General features: G+C 44.5%; 1 protein-coding gene across 1 annotated transcript; it reads left to right on the plus strand.

Moving 5' to 3' along the window:
- Positions 1-685: 685 nt before the first annotated feature.
- Positions 686-25682, plus strand: LOC129848525 (apolipoprotein(a)-like; the record flags this gene model as incomplete). Its single annotated transcript, XM_055915683.1, has 35 exons — positions 686-795; positions 1980-2115; positions 2208-2314; positions 2801-2915; positions 3048-3187; positions 5165-5327; positions 5470-5594; positions 6590-6752; positions 6895-7019; positions 8018-8180; positions 8322-8446; positions 9451-9613; positions 9755-9879; positions 10884-11046; positions 11188-11312; positions 12317-12479; positions 12621-12745; positions 13741-13903; positions 14045-14169; positions 15171-15333; positions 15475-15599; positions 16601-16763; positions 16905-17029; positions 18034-18196; positions 18338-18462; positions 19467-19629; positions 19771-19895; positions 20897-21059; positions 21201-21325; positions 22327-22489; positions 22632-22756; positions 23758-23920; positions 24062-24186; positions 25188-25350; positions 25492-25682. Coding segments are annotated over exons 1-35 (4930 nt in total), but the record flags the coding sequence as incomplete, so codon positions are not given.
- Between the last annotated feature and the right edge of the window lie 8 nt (positions 25683-25690).

A 25690-nucleotide genomic window follows, 5' to 3' on the forward strand; every position in this document is an offset into this window, starting at 1 on the left:
AATAGTATGGTATCATTATATACCTATAATTACCCCTCTCAGCTCACCTTCCCTGTCTCTCATATCTGAGGCAAAATGAATGAATGAGAGGGAGCCGTTACAGTAATTTTTGCAAAAAGAATAGCAAGGACCTGAAATGAGGCGATTCAGGGAATTACTCAATTACAAAAGTAGGTTGTTTGGTAAAGTTCTGTTTGCAAAAGAGGACATTGGTCTCTATTAGCTGATAATTAACCACCAATATCGATTTTACACAGAACTAGTATACACAGATAATTTGTTATCAAAATGAAATGCTCTGAAACAAAACACCTGAAACATTTGAATATTCTTTAATTTATTGCATAAACCTATTGATTGTTGCACTAAAACATGTCACTAAACACTTCTACCTCTGCCTTTGATTTCTAATAGGGGTTTTGAGATGTGGCTGTACATACAGAGTGACACAACATCATTGATTAGAATACAAATCCCTCATACAGTATAAAAATTAGTTATGGATGAAAGATTTCACCATCAGTTAGGCTGAAAGGAGCTGTAGCCTACTGTACATCATGACAGTACTATGTATGTGAATGGAATAAAAGCCAATTGACAAACAGAGCCTGACCTCTGCTCCATGTGCTTGTTAGGCCAATGATTGACTGATGAGTGAAATCTATCTATTTGTCTCACTGACATGGCTTAAACGACACAAAACGTATCCCACTGGTGAGTTTGTATGCACTGCTTGACAGTGCCGCATCATGGACCTGTACAAAGCAGTGTTGCTAGGCGTCCTTTTCTCTGCAGGTAAGATACAGCTGGCATCATTTTACACATTTTAAATTGAAGTGAACTGAAGGACTCCCACACAGTGTTTATACTTGCAAATTGAACATTTATTCACAAATGAGTTCTATCTGTACACGGAAGTTTTTTGCTAAGTTCCTGTGCTTATGAATTTACTTCAGGTGTGCTTAGTTCTTTAATCTAATAATTTTGTAAGATTATCTTCTGTCAAACCTTAAAACTGTATTCTTCTTCTTACTATGTAATTAATCTCGCAGATCGGCCTACTGTACAGTGTATTGTAACTCATTATTAGCCTTTATAAACTGGGGGGTTCGAGTCCTGAATACTGATTGGCTATACGGAGCGACTTACAGGAGCAATTAAGGTTAAGTGCCTTGCTCAAGTGCACATCGGCAGAGTTTTCACCTCGTCGGCTCAGGGATTCGAACCAGCAACTTTTCAGTTACTGGTCCAACCCTCTTAAACGCTAGGCTACCTGCCACCCTCATCATTTATACTGTATATCCTATGTGTACATATTCTACCACAACCAGTTTAATTACTATTCATAAACTGGGTGGTTCGACCCCTGAATGCTGATTGGCTGACAGCCGTGGTATATCAGACGTATACCACGGGTATGACAAAACGTTTATTTGTACTGCTCTAATTACGTTGGTAACCAGTTCATAATAGCAGTAAGGCACCTCTGGGGTTTGTGGATTATGGCAAATATACCACGGCTAAGGGCTGTGTCCAGGCACTCCGCAATGCGTCGTGCATAAGAACAGCTCTTAGCTGTGGTATATTGGCCATATACCACAACCTCTCGTGCCTTATTGGTCTAGATTTACTGCTGTAGTATAAGTAGGCTACTGTGGAAGAATGAGTAAATACTTTTTGCACTGTATTTAAGAGTAATAGGAACAATGTTGTGTTAAAACACTGTTCATTACACAAACAGTTCTATGTATTTCTCTTAGTTGTAAATGGTTTTGAAATAACTTGTTTTTTTGTCTGTGGTGTATGTCCACTCCACAAATGGCTAGTCTGTCAATATACCTTCATGTTGCAACCTCCATTCTATAGTGGTCTTTAACAGCAGTTTAGCCCTGAAACCATTGAGTTTTAGCTTTGCATCACAGAGCTATTGTAAGCAAATTCAGTCTTACTCATTATTTCTTATCTGTTTGTCTATTTAGTCAGTGCGGGTGTCCTGGATGAATATGCAAAAACAGAGGGCGCCCGGATTATGTCTATATTGAAGAGGGAGTACTCAGTAGGCACGGTCCTAGAATGTGCCATCAAGTGTAACGCTGAAACAGCTTTCACTTGCAGGTAACTTAAGGCTTATGGCCATTACATGAACAGTGATAATGATTTACACATGAGTTACATAGTCAGATTTCATTCTGAATGTTTCTTGGCAGGTCCTTTATATACATTGAAAAGGATCAAGAATGTTTGACAATACCAGCAAACACCAAAACAGAGCATGTTCTGAGAAGAACCAGCACAGCTCTCTACGAAAAGAAAGGCAAGTCCTAAAGTTTTTTAAATTTTCTCGATAAGTAGCTAGGCCTGAAAGGGCTTCCTATCATCATTAATGCATAATGGATTACACATTTTCGAATCTAAATGTAGGACTGTGAGTTTCATGTGATTGTCAACATTATTTAGTCCATCAACATTAGTCAACATTATTTTCGGTTAATATTTAGCTGACCTCTGTGGAGAGTCCAGTAAGAGGTTTGGACTGTGTCTGTAAGCAAACAGAAGAGGTGATGCAGATTATCTAAACAACCCAGTCCAATCAGTCCTTCAGTGGGAGGTACATACGGTATATCAAATACATACTGACCATATATGACAACGTCTCAGATAGTAAAGGCCTGATGATGCTTTTTGATTACCCAAGAGGGGTGTTTAGTGCATTGCTGAACTTGCCTAATAAAATCTCAAAGATTATTAACCAAGCCACCCACCTACTACTGTTGAGACATGCTATTCTATGTCTTTATAGTGTACTTGATGGAGTGTGTGAATGGAATCGGTATGGACTACAGAGGAACTAAGTCCAAAACAAAATCAGGGAAGACATGCCAGAGATGGGCATCAAAATACCCCCATAACCCCAAGTATGCTCACACACACCTACAATATTTCTCATATTCCTATAAAGTATTTTATTTACATATTATTGACTACAAGCAACTTGTAAGGTTAGATTTCTTTGCAGCAGAAGTAAATTCACAGAATCATTCCCACAGCATGACCCCTTCAACACACCCCAATGCCGACCTGGAGTCCAACTTCTGTAGAAACCCAGATGGCGACAGCAAAGGACCCTGGTGCTACACCAAAGACCCTGAGACCAGGTGGGAGACCTGCAACGTCCAGGACTGCAGCGGTACCCTTAATATCTTGTTATTTCCCCACTGCCAATAAGATGATCAAATAGCTGATGTCATGTTGGTATAAAAGTTAAAATCCCAAAAGCAGATTACACTCTTAGAAACAAAAGTGCTATCTAGAACCTAAAAGGGTTCTTTGGCTGTCCCCATAGGAGAACCCTTTGAAGAACCACTTTTTTTTGGTTCCAGGTAGATCCCTTTTAGGTTCCATGTAGAACCCTTTCCACAGAGGGTTATACATGGAACCCAAAAGAGTCCTACTAAGAAACAAAAAGGGCTCTGCTATAGAGACAATTCAGAGTATATATCTTTAAACAAATAGTTGACTCGCTTTTTTAGTCACTTTTCCTCATCATAACATCACTTTGTTAATACAGTAGGTGTAATTTGGAAGTGTTTTATTTCTAAAGTGCTGTTGTGTCAGTGAATTTGTGTCAGTGAATTTCTCCGTTATTATGGAGATGCTTTTCTATTTCTTGATTTCAAACATTTTCGTTTGTAGTAAAGAAGCCTAATGTTTTTAGGCTACTTTTTGAGACATAAATTGTGTATATGTGCCATTCAGAGGGTGAATTGGCAAGACTAAATATTTAAGTGCCTTTGAACAGGGTATGGTATTAGCTGCCAGGCGCACCGGTTTGTGTCAAGAACTGCAACGCTGCTGTGTTTTTCACGCTCAACAGTTTCCCATGTGTATCAAGAATGGTCCACCACCCAAAGGACATCCAGCCAACTTGGCACAACTGTGAGAAGTATTGGAGTCAATGTAACAGTATAACTTTACGTCGTCCCCTCGCCCCGACACGGGCGCGAACCAGGGACCCTCTGCACACATCAACAACGGTCGCCCACGAAGCATCGTTACCCATCGCTCCACAAAGGCCGCGGCCCTTGCAGAGCAAGGGGCAACCCTACTTAAAGTCTCAGAGCAAGTGACGTAACTGATTGAAATGCTACTAGCGCGTACCCGCTAACTAGCTAGCCATTTCACATCCGTTACACTCACCCCCCTTTCAACCTCCTCCTTTTCCGCAGCAACCAGTGATCCGGGTCAACAGCATCAATGTAACAGTATAACTTTAAACCGTCCCCTCGCCCCGACACGGGCGCGAACCAGGGACCCTCTGCACACATCAACAACGGTTGCCCACGAAGCATCGTTACCCATCGCTCCACAAAGGCCGCGGCCCTTGCAGAGCAAGGGGCAACCCTACTTAAAGTCTCAGAGCAAGTGACGTAACTGATTGAAATGCTACTAGCGCGTACCCGCTAACTAGCTAGCCATTTCACATCCGTTACATCAACATGGGCCAACATCCCTGTGGAATACTTGACACCTTGTAAAGTCCATGCCCAGACTCAGTATTAGGAAGGTGTTCCTAATGTTTGGTATACTCAGTGTATATTATTGTCATATGCAGCGAGTGTCCCAGCAGGATATTTACACACTATATTCTGGTCTTTCCATTTACTGTACTTTTATATAGACTGTACTTCCATGTTTGGTTTCATTGACTCTCCCCTTTAATTGCCCCTAATTGACCAATTTGTAGCTACAACTTCCGAGTCTGTTGGAGAAGATCAGCTTGAGCAAAATAAGGTGTAGAACGACTGATCTACAAATAGTATTCCCTTGCCAAATAATAGGTTTTGTGCGATCAAGATTCGCAAAGCTACGCCTTTCCTGGCTCAGGTGATACCCCGCCCGAACACACGATCACAACCAGACGTTGATTGATTGTTTGAAGACAGCTTGTGTCAATTACAGAATATTTCCTAGGATTTTCTACCTGCAGCAACACTTGCAGGATAATGCTGGAAATACTGGTAAAAGCACAGTGCCTCATTTATGGAGCAAAAAGCAGGACCCTCCCCATCACCCCCTGCTCTTTCACATAAAAATAATTCAAATATGAGTTCACTAACGCCCAGGGAGTTTTCCTCACTCTCCCATCTCTCTCCCTCTCCCGTAGCTTCTAAGCCTCCCACGGTGGTGGAGGAGCTCACCTGTAGCACAGGCGACGGCGTTGCCTACAGGGGAACTGTTGCCGTGACAACGTCTGGGAAAGCCTGTCAGGCCTGGGCAGCTCAGACGCCCCAAAAGCACAACAGAACTCCAGACAACTACCCATCCAAGTAAGATCAACCCACGAGATTGGGCAACTTGTTTTTACTCAAACAAGAGCAGAGCATTGCATTTGTTCTGTTTTTTAATGTCTTGAAGATACAGACTGACTGTGACTTAACCAATATGAGTGGTTGTTTGTGTTCCTGTCAGCGGCCTGGACCTGAACTACTGCAGGAACCCAGACAATGAGAGGATGCCCTGGTGCTACACTACAGACCCAGAGACACGTTGGGAGTACTGCAAGGTGCCTAGCTGTGGAGACGTTCCTGGACCAGGTCACTTTACACTGTCGTGTGATGATGATGATGATGATGTGAATGCATTGGATTTATTTTGTAGTAAAGAAGCCTAATGTTTTAGGCTACTTTTTGAGACATGAATTGTGTATATGTGCCATTCAGAGGGTGAATTGGCAAGACTAAATATTTAAGTGCCTTTGAACAGGGTATGGTATTAGCTGCCAGGCGCACCGGTTTGTGTCAAGAACTGCAACGCTGCTGTGTTTTTCACGCTCAACAGTTTCCCATGTGTATCAAGAGTGGTCCACCACCCAAAGGACATCCAGCCAACTTGACACAACTGTGAGAAGTATTGGAGTCAACATGGGCCAACATCCCTGTGGAATACTTGACACCTTGTAAAGTCCATGCCCAGACTCAGTATTAGGAAGGTGTTCCTAATGTTTGGTATACTCAGTGTATATTATTGTCATATGCAGCGAGTGTCCCAGCAGGATATTTACACACTATATTCTGGTCTTTCCATTTACTGTACTTTTATATAGACTGTACTTCCATGTTTGGTTTCATTGACTCTCCCCTTTAATTGCCCCTAATTGACCAATTTGTAGCTACAACTTCCGAGTCTGTTGGAGAAGATCAGCTTGAGCAAAATGAGGTGTAGAACGACTGATCTACAAATAGTATTCCCTTGCCAAATAATAGGTTTTGTGCGATCAAGATTCGCAAAGCTACGCCTTTCCTGGCTCAGGTGATACCCCGCCCGAACACACGATCACAACCAGACGTTGATTGATTGTTTGAAGACAGCTTGTGTCAATTACAGAATATTTCCTAGGATTTTCTACCTGCAGCAACACTTGCAGGATAATGCTGGAAATACTGGTAAAAGCACAGTGCCTCATTTATGGAGCAAAAAGCAGGACCCTCCCCATCACCCCCTGCTCTTTCACATAAAAATAATTCAAATATGAGTTCACTAACGCCCAGGGAGTTTTCCTCACTCTCCCATCTCTCTCCCTCTCCCGTAGCTTCTAAGCCTCCCACGGTGGTGGAGGAGCTCACCTGTAGCACAGGCGACGGCGTTGCCTACAGGGGAACTGTTGCCGTGACAACGTCTGGGAAAGCCTGTCAGGCCTGGGCAGCTCAGACGCCCCAAAAGCACAACAGAACTCCAGACAACTACCCATCCAAGTAAGATCAACCCACGAGATTGGGCAACTTGTTTTTACTCAAACAAGAGCAGAGCATTGCATTTGTTCTGTTTTTTAATGTCTTGAAGATACAGACTGACTGTGACTTAACCAATATGAGTGGTTGTTTGTGTTCCTGTCAGCGGCCTGGACCTGAACTACTGCAGGAACCCAGACAATGAGAGGATGCCCTGGTGCTACACTACAGACCCAGAGACACGTTGGGAGTACTGCAAGGTGCCTAGCTGTGGAGACGTTCCTGGACCAGGTCACTTTACACTGTCGTGTGATGATGATGATGATGATGATGTGAATGCATTGGATTTATTTTGTAGTAAAGAAGCCTAATGTTTTAGGCTACTTTTTGAGACATGAATTGTGTATATGTGCCATTCAGAGGGTGAATTGGCAAGACTAAATATTTAAGTGCCTTTGAACAGGGTATGGTATTAGCTGCCAGGCGCACCGGTTTGTGTCAAGAACTGCAACGCTGCTGTGTTTTTCACGCTCAACAGTTTCCCATGTGTATCAAGAGTGGTCCACCACCCAAAGGACATCCAGCCAACTTGACACAACTGTGAGAAGTATTGGAGTCAACATGGGCCAACATCCCTGTGGAATACTTGACACCTTGTAAAGTCCATGCCCAGACTCAGTATTAGGAAGGTGTTCCTAATGTTTGGTATACTCAGTGTATATTATTGTCATATGCAGCGAGTGTCCCAGCAGGATATTTACACACTATATTCTGGTCTTTCCATTTACTGTACTTTTATATAGACTGTACTTCCATGTTTGGTTTCATTGACTCTCCCCTTTAATTGCCCCTAATTGACCAATTTGTAGCTACAACTTCCGAGTCTGTTGGAGAAGATCAGCTTGAGCAAAATGAGGTGTAGAACGACTGATCTACAAATAGTATTCCCTTGCCAAATAATAGGTTTTGTGCGATCAAGATTCGCAAAGCTACGCCTTTCCTGGCTCAGGTGATACCCCGCCCGAACACACGATCACAACCAGACGTTGATTGATTGTTTGAAGACAGCTTGTGTCAATTACAGAATATTTCCTAGGATTTTCTACCTGCAGCAACACTTGCAGGATAATGCTGGAAATACTGGTAAAAGCACAGTGCCTCATTTATGGAGCAAAAAGCAGGACCCTCCCCATCACCCCCTGCTCTTTCACATAAAAATAATTCAAATATGAGTTCACTAACGCCCAGGGAGTTTTCCTCACTCTCCCATCTCTCTCCCTCTCCCGTAGCTTCTAAGCCTCCCACGGTGGTGGAGGAGCTCACCTGTAGCACAGGCGACGGCGTTGCCTACAGGGGAACTGTTGCCGTGACAACGTCTGGGAAAGCCTGTCAGGCCTGGGCAGCTCAGACGCCCCAAAAGCACAACAGAACTCCAGACAACTACCCATCCAAGTAAGATCAACCCACGAGATTGGGCAACTTGTTTTTACTTAAACAAGAGCAGAGCATTGCATTTGTCTGTGTTTTAATGTCTTGAAGATACAGACTGACTGTGACTTAACCAATATGAGTGGTTGTTTGTGTTCCTGTCAGCGGCCTGACCCTGAACTACTGCAGGAACCCAGACAATGAGAGGATGCCCTGGTGCTACACTACAGACCCAGAGACACGTTGGGAGTACTGCAAGGTGCCTAGCTGTGGAGACGTTCCTGGACCAGGTCACTTTACACTGTCGTGTGATGATGATGATGATGATGATGATGATGTGAATGCATTGGATTTATTTTGTAGTAAAGAAGCCTAATGTTTTAGGCTACTTTTTGAGACATGAATTGTGTATATGTGCCATTCAGAGGGTGAATTGGCAAGACTAAATATTTAAGTGCCTTTGAACAGGGTATGGTATTAGCTGCCAGGCACACCGGTTTGTGTCAGGAACTGCAACGCTGCTGTGTTTTTCACGCTCAACAGTTTCCCATGTGTATCAAGAATGGTCCACCACCCAAAGGACATCCAGCCAACTTGGCACAACTGTGAGAAGTATTGGAGTCAACATGGGCCAACATCCCTGTGGAATACTTGACACCTTGTAAAGTCCATGCCCAGACTCAGTATTAGGAAGGTGTTCCTAATGTTTGGTATACTCAGTGTATATTATTGTCATATGCAGCGAGTGTCCCAGCAGGATATTTACACACTATATTCTGGTCTTTCCATTTACTGTACTTTTATATAGACTGTACTTCCATGTTTGGTTTCATTGACTCTCCCCTTTAATTGCCCCTAATTGACCAATTTGTAGCTACAACTTCCGAGTCTGTTGGAGAAGATCAGCTTGAGCAAAATGAGGTGTAGAACGACTGATCTACAAATAGTATTCCCTTGCCAAATAATAGGTTTTGTGCGATCAAGATTCGCAAAGCTACGCCTTTCCTGGCTCAGGTGATACCCCGCCCGAACACACGATCACAACCAGACGTTGATTGATTGTTTGAAGACAGCTTGTGTCAATTACAGAATATTTCCTAGGATTTTCTACCTGCAGCAACACTTGCAGGATAATGCTGGAAATACTGGTAAAAGCACAGTGCCTCATTTATGGAGCAAAAAGCAGGACCCTCCCCATCACCCCCTGCTCTTTCACATAAAAATAATTCAAATATGAGTTCACTAACGCCCAGGGAGTTTTCCTCACTCTCCCATCTCTCTCCCTCTCCCGTAGCTTCTAAGCCTCCCACGGTGGTGGAGGAGCTCACCTGTAGCACAGGCGACGGCGTTGCCTACAGGGGAACTGTTGCCGTGACAACGTCTGGGAAAGCCTGTCAGGCCTGGGCAGCTCAGACGCCCCAAAAGCACAACAGAACTCCAGACAACTACCCATCCAAGTAAGATCAACCCACGAGATTGGGCAACTTGTTTTTACTTAAACAAGAGCAGAGCATTGCATTTGTCTGTGTTTTAATGTCTTGAAGATACAGACTGACTGTGACTTAACCAATATGAGTGGTTGTTTGTGTTCCTGTCAGCGGCCTGACCCTGAACTACTGCAGGAACCCAGACAATGAGAGGATGCCCTGGTGCTACACTACAGACCCAGAGACACGTTGGGAGTACTGCAAGGTGCCTAGCTGTGGAGACGTTCCTGGACCAGGTCACTTTACACTGTCGTGTGATGATGATGATGATGATGATGATGATGTGAATGCATTGGATTTATTTTGTAGTAAAGAAGCCTAATGTTTTAGGCTACTTTTTGAGACATGAATTGTGTATATGTGCCATTCAGAGGGTGAATTGGCAAGACTAAATATTTAAGTGCCTTTGAACAGGGTATGGTATTAGCTGCCAGGCACACCGGTTTGTGTCAGGAACTGCAACGCTGCTGTGTTTTTCACGCTCAACAGTTTCCCATGTGTATCAAGAATGGTCCACCACCCAAAGGACATCCAGCCAACTTGGCACAACTGTGAGAAGTATTGGAGTCAACATGGGCCAACATCCCTGTGGAATACTTGACACCTTGTAAAGTCCATGCCCAGACTCAGTATTAGGAAGGTGTTCCTAATGTTTGGTATACTCAGTGTATATTATTGTCATATGCAGCGAGTGTCCCAGCAGGATATTTACACACTATATTCTGGTCTTTCCATTTACTGTACTTTTATATAGACTGTACTTCCATGTTTGGTTTCATTGACTCTCCCCTTTAATTGCCCCTAATTGACCAATTTGTAGCTACAACTTCCGAGTCTGTTGGAGAAGATCAGCTTGAGCAAAATGAGGTGTAGAACGACTGATCTACAAATAGTATTCCCTTGCCAAATAATAGGTTTTGTGCGATCAAGATTCGCAAAGCTACGCCTTTCCTGGCTCAGGTGATACCCCGCCCGAACACACGATCACAACCAGACGTTGATTGATTGTTTGAAGACAGCTTGTGTCAATTACAGAATATTTCCTAGGATTTTCTACCTGCAGCAACACTTGCAGGATAATGCTGGAAATACTGGTAAAAGCACAGTGCCTCATTTATGGAGCAAAAAGCAGGACCCTCCCCATCACCCCCTGCTCTTTCACATAAAAATAATTCAAATATGAGTTCACTAACGCCCAGGGAGTTTTCCTCACTCTCCCATCTCTCTCCCTCTCCCGTAGCTTCTAAGCCTCCCACGGTGGTGGAGGAGCTCACCTGTAGCACAGGCGACGGCGTTGCCTACAGGGGAACTGTTGCCGTGACAACGTCTGGGAAAGCCTGTCAGGCCTGGGCAGCTCAGACGCCCCAAAAGCACAACAGAACTCCAGACAACTACCCATCCAAGTAAGATCAACCCACGAGATTGGGCAACTTGTTTTTACTTAAACAAGAGCAGAGCATTGCATTTGTCTGTGTTTTAATGTCTTGAAGATACAGACTGACTGTGACTTAACCAATATGAGTGGTTGTTTGTGTTCCTGTCAGCGGCCTGACCCTGAACTACTGCAGGAACCCAGACAATGAGAGGATGCCCTGGTGCTACACTACAGACCCAGAGACACGTTGGGAGTACTGCAAGGTGCCTAGCTGTGGAGACGTTCCTGGACCAGGTCACTTTACACTGTCGTGTGATGATGATGATGATGATGATGATGTGAATGCATTGGATTTATTTTGTAGTAAAGAAGCCTAATGTTTTAGGCTACTTTTTGAGACATGAATTGTGTATATGTGCCATTCAGAGGGTGAATTGGCAAGACTAAATATTTAAGTGCCTTTGAACAGGGTATGGTATTAGCTGCCAGGCACACCGGTTTGTGTCAGGAACTGCAACGCTGCTGTGTTTTTCACGCTCAACAGTTTCCCATGTGTATCAAGAATGGTCCACCACCCAAAGGACATCCAGCCAACTTGACACAACTGTGAGAAGTATTGGAGTCAACATGGGCCAACATCCCTGTGGAATACTTGACACCTTGTAAAGTCCATGCCCAGACTCAGTATTAGGAAGGTGTTCCTAATGTTTGGTATACTCAGTGTATATTATTGGCATATGCAGCGAGTGTCCCAGCAGGATATTTACACACTATATTCTGGTCTTTCCATTTACTGTACTTTTATATAGACTGTACTTCCATGTTTGGTTTCATTGACTCTCCTCCCCTTTAATTGCCCCTAATTGACCAATTTGTAGCTACAACTTCCGAGTCTGTTGGAGAAGATCAGCTTGAGCAAAATGAGGTGTAGAACGACTGATCTACAAATAGTATTCCCTTGCCAAATAATAGGTTTTGTGCGATCAAGATAAGCAAAGCTACGCCTTTCCTGGCTCAGGTGATACCCCGCCCGAACACACGATCACAACCAGACGTTGATTGATTGTTTGAAGACAGCTTGTGTCAATTACAGAATATTTCCTAGGATTTTCTACCTGCAGCAACACTTGCAGGATAATGCTGGAAATACTGGTAAAAGCACAGTGCCTCATTTATGGAGCAAAAAGCAGGACCCTCCCCATGACCCCCTGCTCTTTCACATAAAAATAATTCAAATATGAGTTCACTAACGCCCAGGGAGTTTTCCTCACTCTCCCATCTCTCTCCCTCTCCCGTAGCTTCTAAGCCTCCCACGGTGGTGGAGGAGCTCACCTGTAGCACAGGCGACGGCGTTGCCTACAGGGGAACTGTTGCCGTGACAACGTCTGGGAAAGCCTGTCAGGCCTGGGCAGCTCAGACGCCCCAAAAGCACAACAGAACTCCAGACAACTACCCATCCAAGTAAGATCAACCCACGAGATTGGGCAACTTGTTTTTACTTAAACAAGAGCAGAGCATTGCATTTGTCTGTGTTTTAATGTCTTGAAGATACAGACTGACTGTGACTTAACCAATATGAGTGGTTGTTTGTGTTCCTGTCAGCGGCCTGACCCTGAACTACTGCAGGAACCCAGACAATGAGAGGATGCCCTGGTGCTACACTACAGACCCAGAGACACGTTGGGAGTACTGCAAGGTGCCTAGCTGTGGAGACGTTCCTGGACCAGGTCACTTTACACTGTCGTGTGATGATGATGATGATGATGTGAATGCATTGGATTTATTTTGTAGTAAAGAAGCCTAATGTTTTAGGCTACTTTTTGAGACATGAATTGTGTATATGTGCCATTCAGAGGGTGAATTGGCAAGACTAAATATTTAAGTGCCTTTGAACAGGGTATGGTATTAGCTGCCAGGCGCACCGGTTTGTGTCAAGAACTGCAACGCTGCTGTGTTTTTCACGCTCAACAGTTTCCCATGTGTATCAAGAGTGGTCCACCACCCAAAGGACATCCAGCCAACTTGACACAACTGTGAGAAGTATTGGAGTCAACATGGGCCAACATCCCTGTGGAATACTTGACACCTTGTAAAGTCCATGCCCAGACTCAGTATTAGGAAGGTGTTCCTAATGTTTGGTATACTCAGTGTATATTATTGTCATATGCAGCGAGTGTCCCAGCAGGATATTTACACACTATATTCTGGTCTTTCCATTTACTGTACTTTTATATAGACTGTACTTCCATGTTTGGTTTCATTGACTCTCCCCTTTAATTGCCCCTAATTGACCAATTTGTAGCTACAACTTCCGAGTCTGTTGGAGAAGATCAGCTTGAGCAAAATGAGGTGTAGAACGACTGATCTACAAATAGTATTCCCTTGCCAAATAATAGGTTTTGTGCGATCAAGATTCGCAAAGCTACGCCTTTCCTGGCTCAGGTGATACCCCGCCCGAACACACGATCACAACCAGACGTTGATTGATTGTTTGAAGACAGCTTGTGTCAATTACAGAATATTTCCTAGGATTTTCTACCTGCAGCAACACTTGCAGGATAATGCTGGAAATACTGGTAAAAGCACAGTGCCTCATTTATGGAGCAAAAAGCAGGACCCTCCCCATGACCCCCTGCTCTTTCACATAAAAATAATTCAAATATGAGTTCACTAACGCCCAGGGAGTTTTCCTCACTCTCCCATCTCTCTCCCTCTCCCGTAGCTTCTAAGCCTCCCACGGTGGTGGAGGAGCTCACCTGTAGCACAGGCGACGGCGTTGCCTACAGGGGAACTGTTGCCGTGACAATGTCTGGGAAAGCCTGTCAGGCCTGGGCAGCTCAGACGCCCCAAAAGCACAACAGAACTCCAGACAACTACCCATCCAAGTAAGATCAACCCACGAGATTGGGCAACTTGTTTTTACTCAAACAAGAGCAGAGCATTGCATTTGTCTGTGTTTTAATGTCTTGAAGATACAGACTGACTGTGACTTAACCAATATGAGTGGTTGTTTGTGTTCCTGTCAGAGGCCTGGACCTGAACTACTGCAGGAACCCAGACAATGAGAGGATGCCCTGGTGCTACACTACAGACCCAGAGACACGTTGGGAGTACTGCAAGGTGCCTAGCTGTGGAGACGTTCCTGGACCAGGTCACTTTACACTGTCGTGTGATGATGATGATGATGATGATGTGAATGCATTGGATTTATTTTGTAGTAAAGAAGCCTAATGTTTTAGGCTACTTTTTGAGACATGAATTGTGTATATGTGCCATTCAGAGGGTGAATTGGCAAGACTAAATATTTAAGTGCCTTTGAACAGGGTATGGTATTAGCTGCCAGGCGCACCGGTTTGTGTCAAGAACTGCAACGCTGCTGTGTTTTTCACGCTCAACAGTTTCCCATGTGTATCAAGAATGGTCCACCACCCAAAGGACATCCAGTCAACTTGACACAACTGTGAGAAGTATTGGAGTCAACATGGGCCAACATCCCTGTGGAATACTTGACACCTTGTAAAGTCCATGCCCAGACTCAGTATTAGGAAGGTGTTCCTAATGTTTGGTATACTCAGTGTATATTATTGTCATATGCAGCGAGTGTCCCAGCAGGATATTTACACACTATATTCTGGTCTTTCCATTTACTGTACTTTTATATAGACTGTACTTCCATGTTTGGTTTCATTGACTCTCCTCCCCTTTAATTGCCCCTAATTGACCAATTTGTAGCTACAACTTCCGAGTCTGTTGGAGAAGATCAGCTTGAGCAAAATAAGGTGTAGAACGACTGATCTACAAATAGTATTCCCTTGCCAAATAATAGGTTTTGTGCGATCAAGATTCGCAAAGCTACGCCTTTCCTGGCTCAGGTGATACCCCGCCCGAACACACGATCACAACCAGACGTTGATTGATTGTTTGAAGACAGCTTGTGTCAATTACAGAATATTTCCTAGGATTTTCTACCTGCAGCAACACTTGCAGGATAATGCTGGAAATACTGGTAAAAGCACAGTGCCTCATTTATGGAGCAAAAAGCAGGACCCTCCCCATGACCCCCTGCTCTTTCACATAAAAATAATTCAAATATGAGTTCACTAACGCCCAGGGAGTTTTCCTCACTCTCCCATCTCTCTCCCTCTCCCGTAGCTTCTAAGCCTCCCACGGTGGTGGAGGAGCTCACCTGTAGCACAGGCGACGGCGTTGCCTACAGGGGAACTGTTGCCGTGACAACGTCTGGGAAAGCCTGTCAGGCCTGGGCAGCTCAGACGCCCCAAAAGCACAACAGAACTCCAGACAACTACCCATCCAAGTAAGATCAACCCACGAGATTGGGCAACTTGTTTTTACTCAAACAAGAGCAGAGCATTGCATTTGTCTGTGTTTTAATGTCTTGAAGATACAGACTGACTGTGACTTAACCAATATGAGTGGTTGTTTGTGTTCCTGTCAGAGGCCTGGACCTGAACTACTGCAGGAACCCAGACAATGAGAGGATGCCCTGGTGCTACACTACAGACCCAGAGACACGTTGGGAGTACTGCAAGGTGCCTAGCTGTGGAGACGTTCCTGGACCAGGTCACTTTACACTGTCGTGTGATGATGATGATGATGATGATGTGAATGCATTGGATTTATTTTGTAGTAAAGAAGCCTAATGTTTTAGGCTACTTTTTGAGACATGAATTGTGTATATGTGCCATTCAGAGGGTGAATTGGCAAGACTAAATATTTAAGTGCCTTTGAACAGGGTATGGTATTAGCTGCCAGGCACACCGGTTTGTGTCAAGAACTGCAACGCTGCTGTGTTTTTCACGCTCAACAGTTTCCCATGTGTATCAAGAATGGTCCACCACCCAAAGGACATCCAGCCAACTTGACACAACTGTGAGAAGTATTGGAGTCAACATGGGCCAACATCCCTGTGGAATACTTGACACCTTGTAAAGTCCATGCCCAGACTCAGTATTAGGAAGGTGTTCCTAATGTTTGGTATACTCAGTGTATATTATTGTCATATGCAGCGAGTGTCCCAGCAGGATATTTACACACTATATTCTGGTCTTTCCATTTACTGTACTTTTATATAGACTGTACTTCCATGTTTGGTTTCATTGACTCTCCTCCCCTTTAATTGCCCCTAATTGATCAATTTGTAGCTACAACTTCCGAGTCTGTTGGAGAAGATCAGCTTGAGCAAAATAAGGTGTAGAACGACTGATCTACAAATAGTATTCCCTTGCCAAATAATAGGTTTTGTGCGATCAAGATTCGCAAAGCTACGCCTTTCCTGGCTCAGGTGATACCCCGCCCGAACACACGATCACAACCAGACGTTGATTGATTGTTTGAAGACAGCTTGTGTCAATTACAGAATATTTCCTAGGATTTTCTACCTGCAGCAACACTTGCAGGATAATGCTGGAAATACTGGTAAAAGCACAGTGCCTCATTTATGGAGCAAAAAGCAGGACCCTCCCCATGACCCCCTGCTCTTTCACATAAAAATAATTCAAATATGAGTTCACTAACGCCCAGGGAGTTTTCCTCACTCTCCCATCTCTCTCCCTCTCCCGTAGCTTCTAAGCCTCCCACGGTGGTGGAGGAGCTCACCTGTAGCACAGGCGACGGCGTTGCCTACAGGGGAACTGTTGCCGTGACAACGTCTGGGAAAGCCTGTCAGGCCTGGGCAGCTCAGACGCCCCAAAAGCACAACAGAACTCCAGACAACTACCCATCCAAGTAAGATCAACCCACGAGATTGGGCAACTTGTTTTTACTCAAACAAGAGCAGAGCATTGCATTTGTCTGTGTTTTAATGTCTTGAAGATACAGACTGACTGTGACTTAACCAATATGAGTGGTTGTTTGTGTTCCTGTCAGCGGCCTGGACCTGAACTACTGCAGGAACCCAGACAATGAGAGGATGCCCTGGTGCTACACTACAGACCCAGAGACACGTTGGGAGTACTGCAAGGTGCCTAGCTGTGGAGACGTTCCTGGACCAGGTCACTTTACACTGTCGTGTGATGATGATGATGATGATGATGATGTGAATGCATTGGATTTATTTTGTAGTAAAGAAGCCTAATGTTTTAGGCTACTTTTTGAGACATGAATTGTGTATATGTGCCATTCAGAGGGTGAATTGGCAAGACTAAATATTTAAGTGCCTTTGAACAGGGTATGGTATTAGCTGCCAGGCGCACCGGTTTGTGTCAAGAACTGCAACGCTGCTGTGTTTTTCACGCTCAACAGTTTCCCATGTGTATCAAGAATGGTCCACCACCCAAAGGACATCCAGTCAACTTGACACAACTGTGAGAAGTATTGGAGTCAACATGGGCCAACATCCCTGTGGAATACTTGACACCTTGTAAAGTCCATGCCCAGACTCAGTATTAGGAAGGTGTTCCTAATGTTTGGTATACTCAGTGTATATTATTGTCATATGCAGCGAGTGTCCCAGCAGGATATTTACACACTATATTCTGGTCTTTCCATTTACTGTACTTTTATATAGACTGTACTTCCATGTTTGGTTTCATTGACTCTCCTCCCCTTTAATTGCCCCTAATTGATCAATTTGTAGCTACAACTTCCGAGTCTGTTGGAGAAGATCAGCTTGAGCAAAATAAGGTGTAGAACGACTGATCTACAAATAGTATTCCCTTGCCAAATAATAGGTTTTGTGCGATCAAGATTCGCAAAGCTACGCCTTTCCTGGCTCAGGTGATACCCCGCCCGAACACACGATCACAACCAGACGTTGATTGATTGTTTGAAGACAGCTTGTGTCAATTACAGAATATTTCCTAGGATTTTCTACCTGCAGCAACACTTGCAGGATAATGCTGGAAATACTGGTAAAAGCACAGTGCCTCATTTATGGAGCAAAAAGCAGGACCCTCCCCATGACCCCCTGCTCTTTCACATAAAAATAATTCAAATATGAGTTCACTAACGCCCAGGGAGTTTTCCTCACTCTCCCATCTCTCTCCCTCTCCCGTAGCTTCTAAGCCTCCCACGGTGGTGGAGGAGCTCACCTGTAGCACAGGCGACGGCGTTGCCTACAGGGGAACTGTTGCCGTGACAACGTCTGGGAAAGCCTGTCAGGCCTGGGCAGCTCAGACGCCCCAAAAGCACAACAGAACTCCAGACAACTACCCATCCAAGTAAGATCAACCCACGAGATTGGGCAACTTGTTTTTACTCAAACAAGAGCAGAGCATTGCATTTGTCTGTGTTTTAATGTCTTGAAGATACAGACTGACTGTGACTTAACCAATATGAGTGGTTGTTTGTGTTCCTGTCAGCGGCCTGGACCTGAACTACTGCAGGAACCCAGACAATGAGAGGATGCCCTGGTGCTACACTACAGACCCAGAGACACGTTGGGAGTACTGCAAGGTGCCTAGCTGTGGAGACGTTCCTGGACCAGGTCACTTTACACTGTCGTGTGATGATGATGATGATGATGATGATGTGAATGCATTGGATTTATTTTGTAGTAAAGAAGCCTAATGTTTTAGGCTACTTTTTGAGACATGAATTGTGTATATGTGCCATTCAGAGGGTGAATTGGCAAGACTAAATATTTAAGTGCCTTTGAACAGGGTATGGTATTAGCTGCCAGGCGCACCGGTTTGTGTCAAGAACTGCAACGCTGCTGTGTTTTTCACGCTCAACAGTTTCCCATGTGTATCAAGAATGGTCCACCACCCAAAGGACATCCAGTCAACTTGACACAACTGTGAGAAGTATTGGAGTCAACATGGGCCAACATCCCTGTGGAATACTTGACACCTTGTAAAGTCCATGCCCAGACTCAGTATTAGGAAGGTGTTCCTAATGTTTGGTATACTCAGTGTATATTATTGTCATATGCAGCGAGTGTCCCAGCAGGATATTTACACACTATATTCTGGTCTTTCCATTTACTGTACTTTTATATAGACTGTACTTCCATGTTTGGTTTCATTGACTCTCCTCCCCTTTAATTGCCCCTAATTGACCAATTTGTAGCTACAACTTCCGAGTCTGTTGGAGAAGATCAGCTTGAGCAAAATAAGGTGTAGAACGACTGATCTACAAATAGTATTCCCTTGCCAAATAATAGGTTTTGTGCGATCAAGATTCGCAAAGCTACGCCTTTCCTGGCTCAGGTGATACCCCGCCCGAACACACGATCACAACCAGACGTTGATTGATTGTTTGAAGACAGCTTGTGTCAATTACAGAATATTTCCTAGGATTTTCTACCTGCAGCAACACTTGCAGGATAATGCTGGAAATACTGGTAAAAGCACAGTGCCTCATTTATGGAGCAAAAAGCAGGACCCTCCCCATGACCCCCTGCTCTTTCACATAAAAATAATTCAAATATGAGTTCACTAACGCCCAGGGAGTTTTCCTCACTCTCCCATCTCTCTCCCTCTCCCGTAGCTTCTAAGCCTCCCACGGTGGTGGAGGAGCTCACCTGTAGCACAGGCGACGGCGTTGCCTACAGGGGAACTGTTGCCGTGACAACGTCTGGGAAAGCCTGTCAGGCCTGGGCAGCTCAGACGCCCCAAAAGCACAACAGAACTCCAGACAACTACCCATCCAAGTAAGATCAACCCACGAGATTGGGCAACTTGTTTTTACTCAAACAAGAGCAGAGCATTGCATTTGTCTGTGTTTTAATGTCTTGAAGATACAGACTGACTGTGACTTAACCAATATGAGTGGTTGTTTGTGTTCCTGTCAGAGGCCTGGACCTGAACTACTGCAGGAACCCAGACAATGAGAGGATGCCCTGGTGCTACACTACAGACCCAGAGACACGTTGGGAGTACTGCAAGGTGCCTAGCTGTGGAGACGTTCCTGGACCAGGTCACTTTACACTGTCGTGTGATGATGATGATGATGATGATGTGAATGCATTGGATTTATTTTGTAGTAAAGAAGCCTAATGTTTTAGGCTACTTTTTGAGACATGAATTGTGTATATGTGCCATTCAGAGGGTGAATTGGCAAGACTAAATATTTAAGTGCCTTTGAACAGGGTATGGTATTAGCTGCCAGGCGCACCGGTTTGTGTCAAGAACTGCAACGCTGCTGTGTTTTTCACGCTCAACAGTTTCCCATGTGTATCAAGAATGGTCCACCACCCAAAGGACATCCAGTCAACTTGACACAACTGTGAGAAGTATTGGAGTCAACATGGGCCAACATCCCTGTGGAATACTTGACACCTTGTAAAGTCCATGCCCAGACTCAGTATTAGGAAGGTGTTCCTAATGTTTGGTATACTCAGTGTATATTATTGTCATATGCAGCGAGTGTCCCAGCAGGATATTTACACACTATATTCTGGTCTTTCCATTTACTGTACTTTTATATAGACTGTACTTCCATGTTTGGTTTCATTGACTCTCCTCCCCTTTAATTGCCCCTAATTGACCAATTTGTAGCTACAACTTCCGAGTCTGTTGGAGAAGATCAGCTTGAGCAAAATAAGGTGTAGAACGACTGATCTACAAATAGTATTCCCTTGCCAAATAATAGGTTTTGTGCGATCAAGATTCGCAAAGCTACGCCTTTCCTGGCTCAGGTGATACCCCGCCCGAACACACGATCACAACCAGACGTTGATTGATTGTTTGAAGACAGCTTGTGTCAATTACAGAATATTTCCTAGGATTTTCTACCTGCAGCAACACTTGCAGGATAATGCTGGAAATACTGGTAAAAGCACAGTGCCTCATTTATGGAGCAAAAAGCAGGACCCTCCCCATGACCCCCTGCTCTTTCACATAAAAATAATTCAAATATGAGTTCACTAACGCCCAGGGAGTTTTCCTCACTCTCCCATCTCTCTCCCTCTCCCGTAGCTTCTAAGCCTCCCACGGTGGTGGAGGAGCTCACCTGTAGCACAGGCGACGGCGTTGCCTACAGGGGAACTGTTGCCGTGACAACGTCTGGGAAAGCCTGTCAGGCCTGGGCAGCTCAGACGCCCCAAAAGCACAACAGAACTCCAGACAACTACCCATCCAAGTAAGATCAACCCACGAGATTGGGCAACTTGTTTTTACTCAAACAAGAGCAGAGCATTGCATTTGTCTGTGTTTTAATGTCTTGAAGATACAGACTGACTGTGACTTAACCAATATGAGTGGTTGTTTGTGTTCCTGTCAGAGGCCTGGACCTGAACTACTGCAGGAACCCAGACAATGAGAGGATGCCCTGGTGCTACACTACAGACCCAGAGACACGTTGGGAGTACTGCAAGGTGCCTAGCTGTGGAGACGTTCCTGGACCAGGTCACTTTACACTGTCGTGTGATGATGATGATGATGATGATGTGAATGCATTGGATTTATTTTGTAGTAAAGAAGCCTAATGTTTTAGGCTACTTTTTGAGACATGAATTGTGTATATGTGCCATTCAGAGGGTGAATTGGCAAGACTAAATATTTAAGTGCCTTTGAACAGGGTATGGTATTAGCTGCCAGGCACACCGGTTTGTGTCAAGAACTGCAACGCTGCTGTGTTTTTCACGCTCAACAGTTTCCCATGTGTATCAAGAATGGTCCACCACCCAAAGGACATCCAGCCAACTTGACACAACTGTGAGAAGTATTGGAGTCAACATGGGCCAACATCCCTGTGGAATACTTGACACCTTGTAAAGTCCATGCCCAGACTCAGTATTAGGAAGGTGTTCCTAATGTTTGGTATACTCAGTGTATATTATTGTCATATGCAGCGAGTGTCCCAGCAGGATATTTACACACTATATTCTGGTCTTTCCATTTACTGTACTTTTATATAGACTGTACTTCCATGTTTGGTTTCATTGACTCTCCTCCCCTTTAATTGCCCCTAATTGATCAATTTGTAGCTACAACTTCCGAGTCTGTTGGAGAAGATCAGCTTGAGCAAAATAAGGTGTAGAACGACTGATCTACAAATAGTATTCCCTTGCCAAATAATAGGTTTTGTGCGATCAAGATTCGCAAAGCTACGCCTTTCCTGGCTCAGGTGATACCCCGCCCGAACACACGATCACAACCAGACGTTGATTGATTGTTTGAAGACAGCTTGTGTCAATTACAGAATATTTCCTAGGATTTTCTACCTGCAGCAACACTTGCAGGATAATGCTGGAAATACTGGTAAAAGCACAGTGCCTCATTTATGGAGCAAAAAGCAGGACCCTCCCCATGACCCCCTGCTCTTTCACATAAAAATAATTCAAATATGAGTTCACTAACGCCCAGGGAGTTTTCCTCACTCTCCCATCTCTCTCCCTCTCCCGTAGCTTCTAAGCCTCCCACGGTGGTGGAGGAGCTCACCTGTAGCACAGGCGACGGCGTTGCCTACAGGGGAACTGTTGCCGTGACAACGTCTGGGAAAGCCTGTCAGGCCTGGGCAGCTCAGACGCCCCAAAAGCACAACAGAACTCCAGACAACTACCCATCCAAGTAAGATCAACCCACGAGATTGGGCAACTTTATTTTTACTCAAACAAGAGCAGAGCATTGCATTTGTCTGTGTTTTAATGTCTTGAAGATACAGACTGACTGTGACTTAACCAATATGAGTGGTTGTTTGTGTTCCTGTCAGAGGCCTGGACCTGAACTACTGCAGGAACCCAGACAATGAGAGGATGCCCTGGTGCTACACTACAGACCCAGAGACACGTTGGGAGTACTGCAAGGTGCCTAGCTGTGGAGACGTTCCTGGACCAGGTCACTTTACACTGTCGTGTGATGATGATGATGATGATGATGTGAATGCATTGGATTTATTTTGTAGTAAAGAAGCCTAATGTTTTAGGCTACTTTTTGAGACATGAATTGTGTATATGTGCCATTCAGAGGGTGAATTGGCAAGACTAAATATTTAAGTGCCTTTGAACAGGGTATGGTATTAGCTGCCAGGCACACCGGTTTGTGTCAAGAACTGCAACGCTGCTGTGTTTTTCACGCTCAACAGTTTCCCATGTGTATCAAGAATGGTCCACCACCCAAAGGACATCCAGCCAACTTGACACAACTGTGAGAAGTATTGGAGTCAACATGGGCCAACATCCCTGTGGAATACTTGACACCTTGTAAAGTCCATGCCCAGACTCAGTATTAGGAAGGTGTTCCTAATGTTTGGTATACTCAGTGTATATTATTGTCATATGCAGCGAGTGTCCCAGCAGGATATTTACACACTATATTCTGGTCTTTCCATTTACTGTACTTTTATATAGACTGTACTTCCATGTTTGGTTTCATTGACTCTCCTCCCCTTTAATTGCCCCTAATTGATCAATTTGTAGCTACAACTTCCGAGTCTGTTGGAGAAGATCAGCTTGAGCAAAATAAGGTGTAGAACGACTGATCTACAAATAGTATTCCCTTGCCAAATAATAGGTTTTGTGCGATCAAGATTCGCAAAGCTACGCCTTTCCTGGCTCAGGTGATACCCCGCCCGAACACACGATCACAACCAGACGTTGATTGATTGTTTGAAGACAGCTTGTGTCAATTACAGAATATTTCCTAGGATTTTCTACCTGCAGCAACACTTGCAGGATAATGCTGGAAATACTGGTAAAAGCACAGTGCCTCATTTATGGAGCAAAAAGCAGGACCCTCCCCATGACCCCCTGCTCTTTCACATAAAAATAATTCAAATATGAGTTCACTAACGCCCAGGGAGTTTTCCTCACTCTCCCATCTCTCTCCCTCTCCCGTAGCTTCTAAGCCTCCCACGGTGGTGGAGGAGCTCACCTGTAGCACAGGCGACGGCGTTGCCTACAGGGGAACTGTTGCCGTGACAACGTCTGGGAAAGCCTGTCAGGCCTGGGCAGCTCAGACGCCCCAAAAGCACAACAGAACTCCAGACAACTACCCATCCAAGTAAGATCAACCCACGAGATTGGGCAACTTGTTTTTACTCAAACAAGAGCAGAGCATTGCATTTGTCTGTGTTTTAATGTCTTGAAGATACAGACTGACTGTGACTTAACCAATATGAGTGGTTGTTTGTGTTCCTGTCAGAGGCCTGGACCTGAACTACTGCAGGAACCCAGACAATGAGAGGATGCCCTGGTGCTACACTACAGACCCAGAGACACGTTGGGAGTACTGCAAGGTGCCTAGCTGTGGAGACGTTCCTGGACCAGGTCACTTTACACTGTCGTGTGATGATGATGATGATGATGATGTGAATGCATTGGATTTATTTTGTAGTAAAGAAGCCTAATGTTTTAGGCTACTTTTTGAGACATGAATTGTGTATATGTGCCATTCAGAGGGTGAATTGGCAAGACTAAATATTTAAGTGCCTTTGAACAGGGTATGGTATTAGCTGCCAGGCACACCGGTTTGTGTCAAGAACTGCAACGCTGCTGTGTTTTTCACGCTCAACAGTTTCCCATGTGTATCAAGAATGGTCCACCACCCAAAGGACATCCAGCCAACTTGACACAACTGTGAGAAGTATTGGAGTCAACATGGGCCAACATCCCTGTGGAATACTTGACACCTTGTAAAGTCCATGCCCAGACTCAGTATTAGGAAGGTGTTCCTAATGTTTGGTATACTCAGTGTATATTATTGTCATATGCAGCGAGTGTCCCAGCAGGATATTTACACACTATATTCTGGTCTTTCCATTTACTGTACTTTTATATAGACTGTACTTCCATGTTTGGTTTCATTGACTCTCCTCCCCTTTAATTGCCCCTAATTGATCAATTTGTAGCTACAACTTCCGAGTCTGTTGGAGAAGATCAGCTTGAGCAAAATAAGGTGTAGAACGACTGATCTACAAATAGTATTCCCTTGCCAAATAATAGGTTTTGTGCGATCAAGATTCGCAAAGCTACGCCTTTCCTGGCTCAGGTGATACCCCGCCCGAACACACGATCACAACCAGACGTTGATTGATTGTTTGAAGACAGCTTGTGTCAATTACAGAATATTTCCTAGGATTTTCTACCTGCAGCAACACTTGCAGGATAATGCTGGAAATACTGGTAAAAGCACAGTGCCTCATTTATGGAGCAAAAAGCAGGACCCTCCCCATGACCCCCTGCTCTTTCACATAAAAATAATTCAAATATGAGTTCACTAACGCCCAGGGAGTTTTCCTCACTCTCCCATCTCTCTCCCTCTCCCGTAGCTTCTAAGCCTCCCACGGTGGTGGAGGAGCTCACCTGTAGCACAGGCGACGGCGTTGCCTACAGGGGAACTGTTGCCGTGACAACGTCTGGGAAAGCCTGTCAGGCCTGGGCAGCTCAGACGCCCCAAAAGCACAACAGAACTCCAGACAACTACCCATCCAAGTAAGATCAACCCACGAGATTGGGCAACTTGTTTTTACTCAAACAAGAGCAGAGCATTGCATTTGTCTGTGTTTTAATGTCTTGAAGATACAGACTGACTGTGACTTAACCAATATGAGTGGTTGTTTGTGTTCCTGTCAGAGGCCTGGACCTGAACTACTGCAGGAACCCAGACAATGAGAGGATGCCCTGGTGCTACACTACAGACCCAGAGACACGTTGGGAGTACTGCAAGGTGCCTAGCTGTGGAGACGTTCCTGGACCAGGTCACTTTACACTGTCGTGTGATGATGATGATGATGATGATGTGAATGCATTGGATTTATTTTGTAGTAAAGAA

Source organism: Salvelinus fontinalis, unplaced genomic scaffold (assembly GCF_029448725.1).
Source record: "Salvelinus fontinalis isolate EN_2023a unplaced genomic scaffold, ASM2944872v1 scaffold_1041, whole genome shotgun sequence".
Taxonomy (NCBI): Eukaryota; Metazoa; Chordata; class Actinopteri; order Salmoniformes; family Salmonidae; genus Salvelinus; species Salvelinus fontinalis.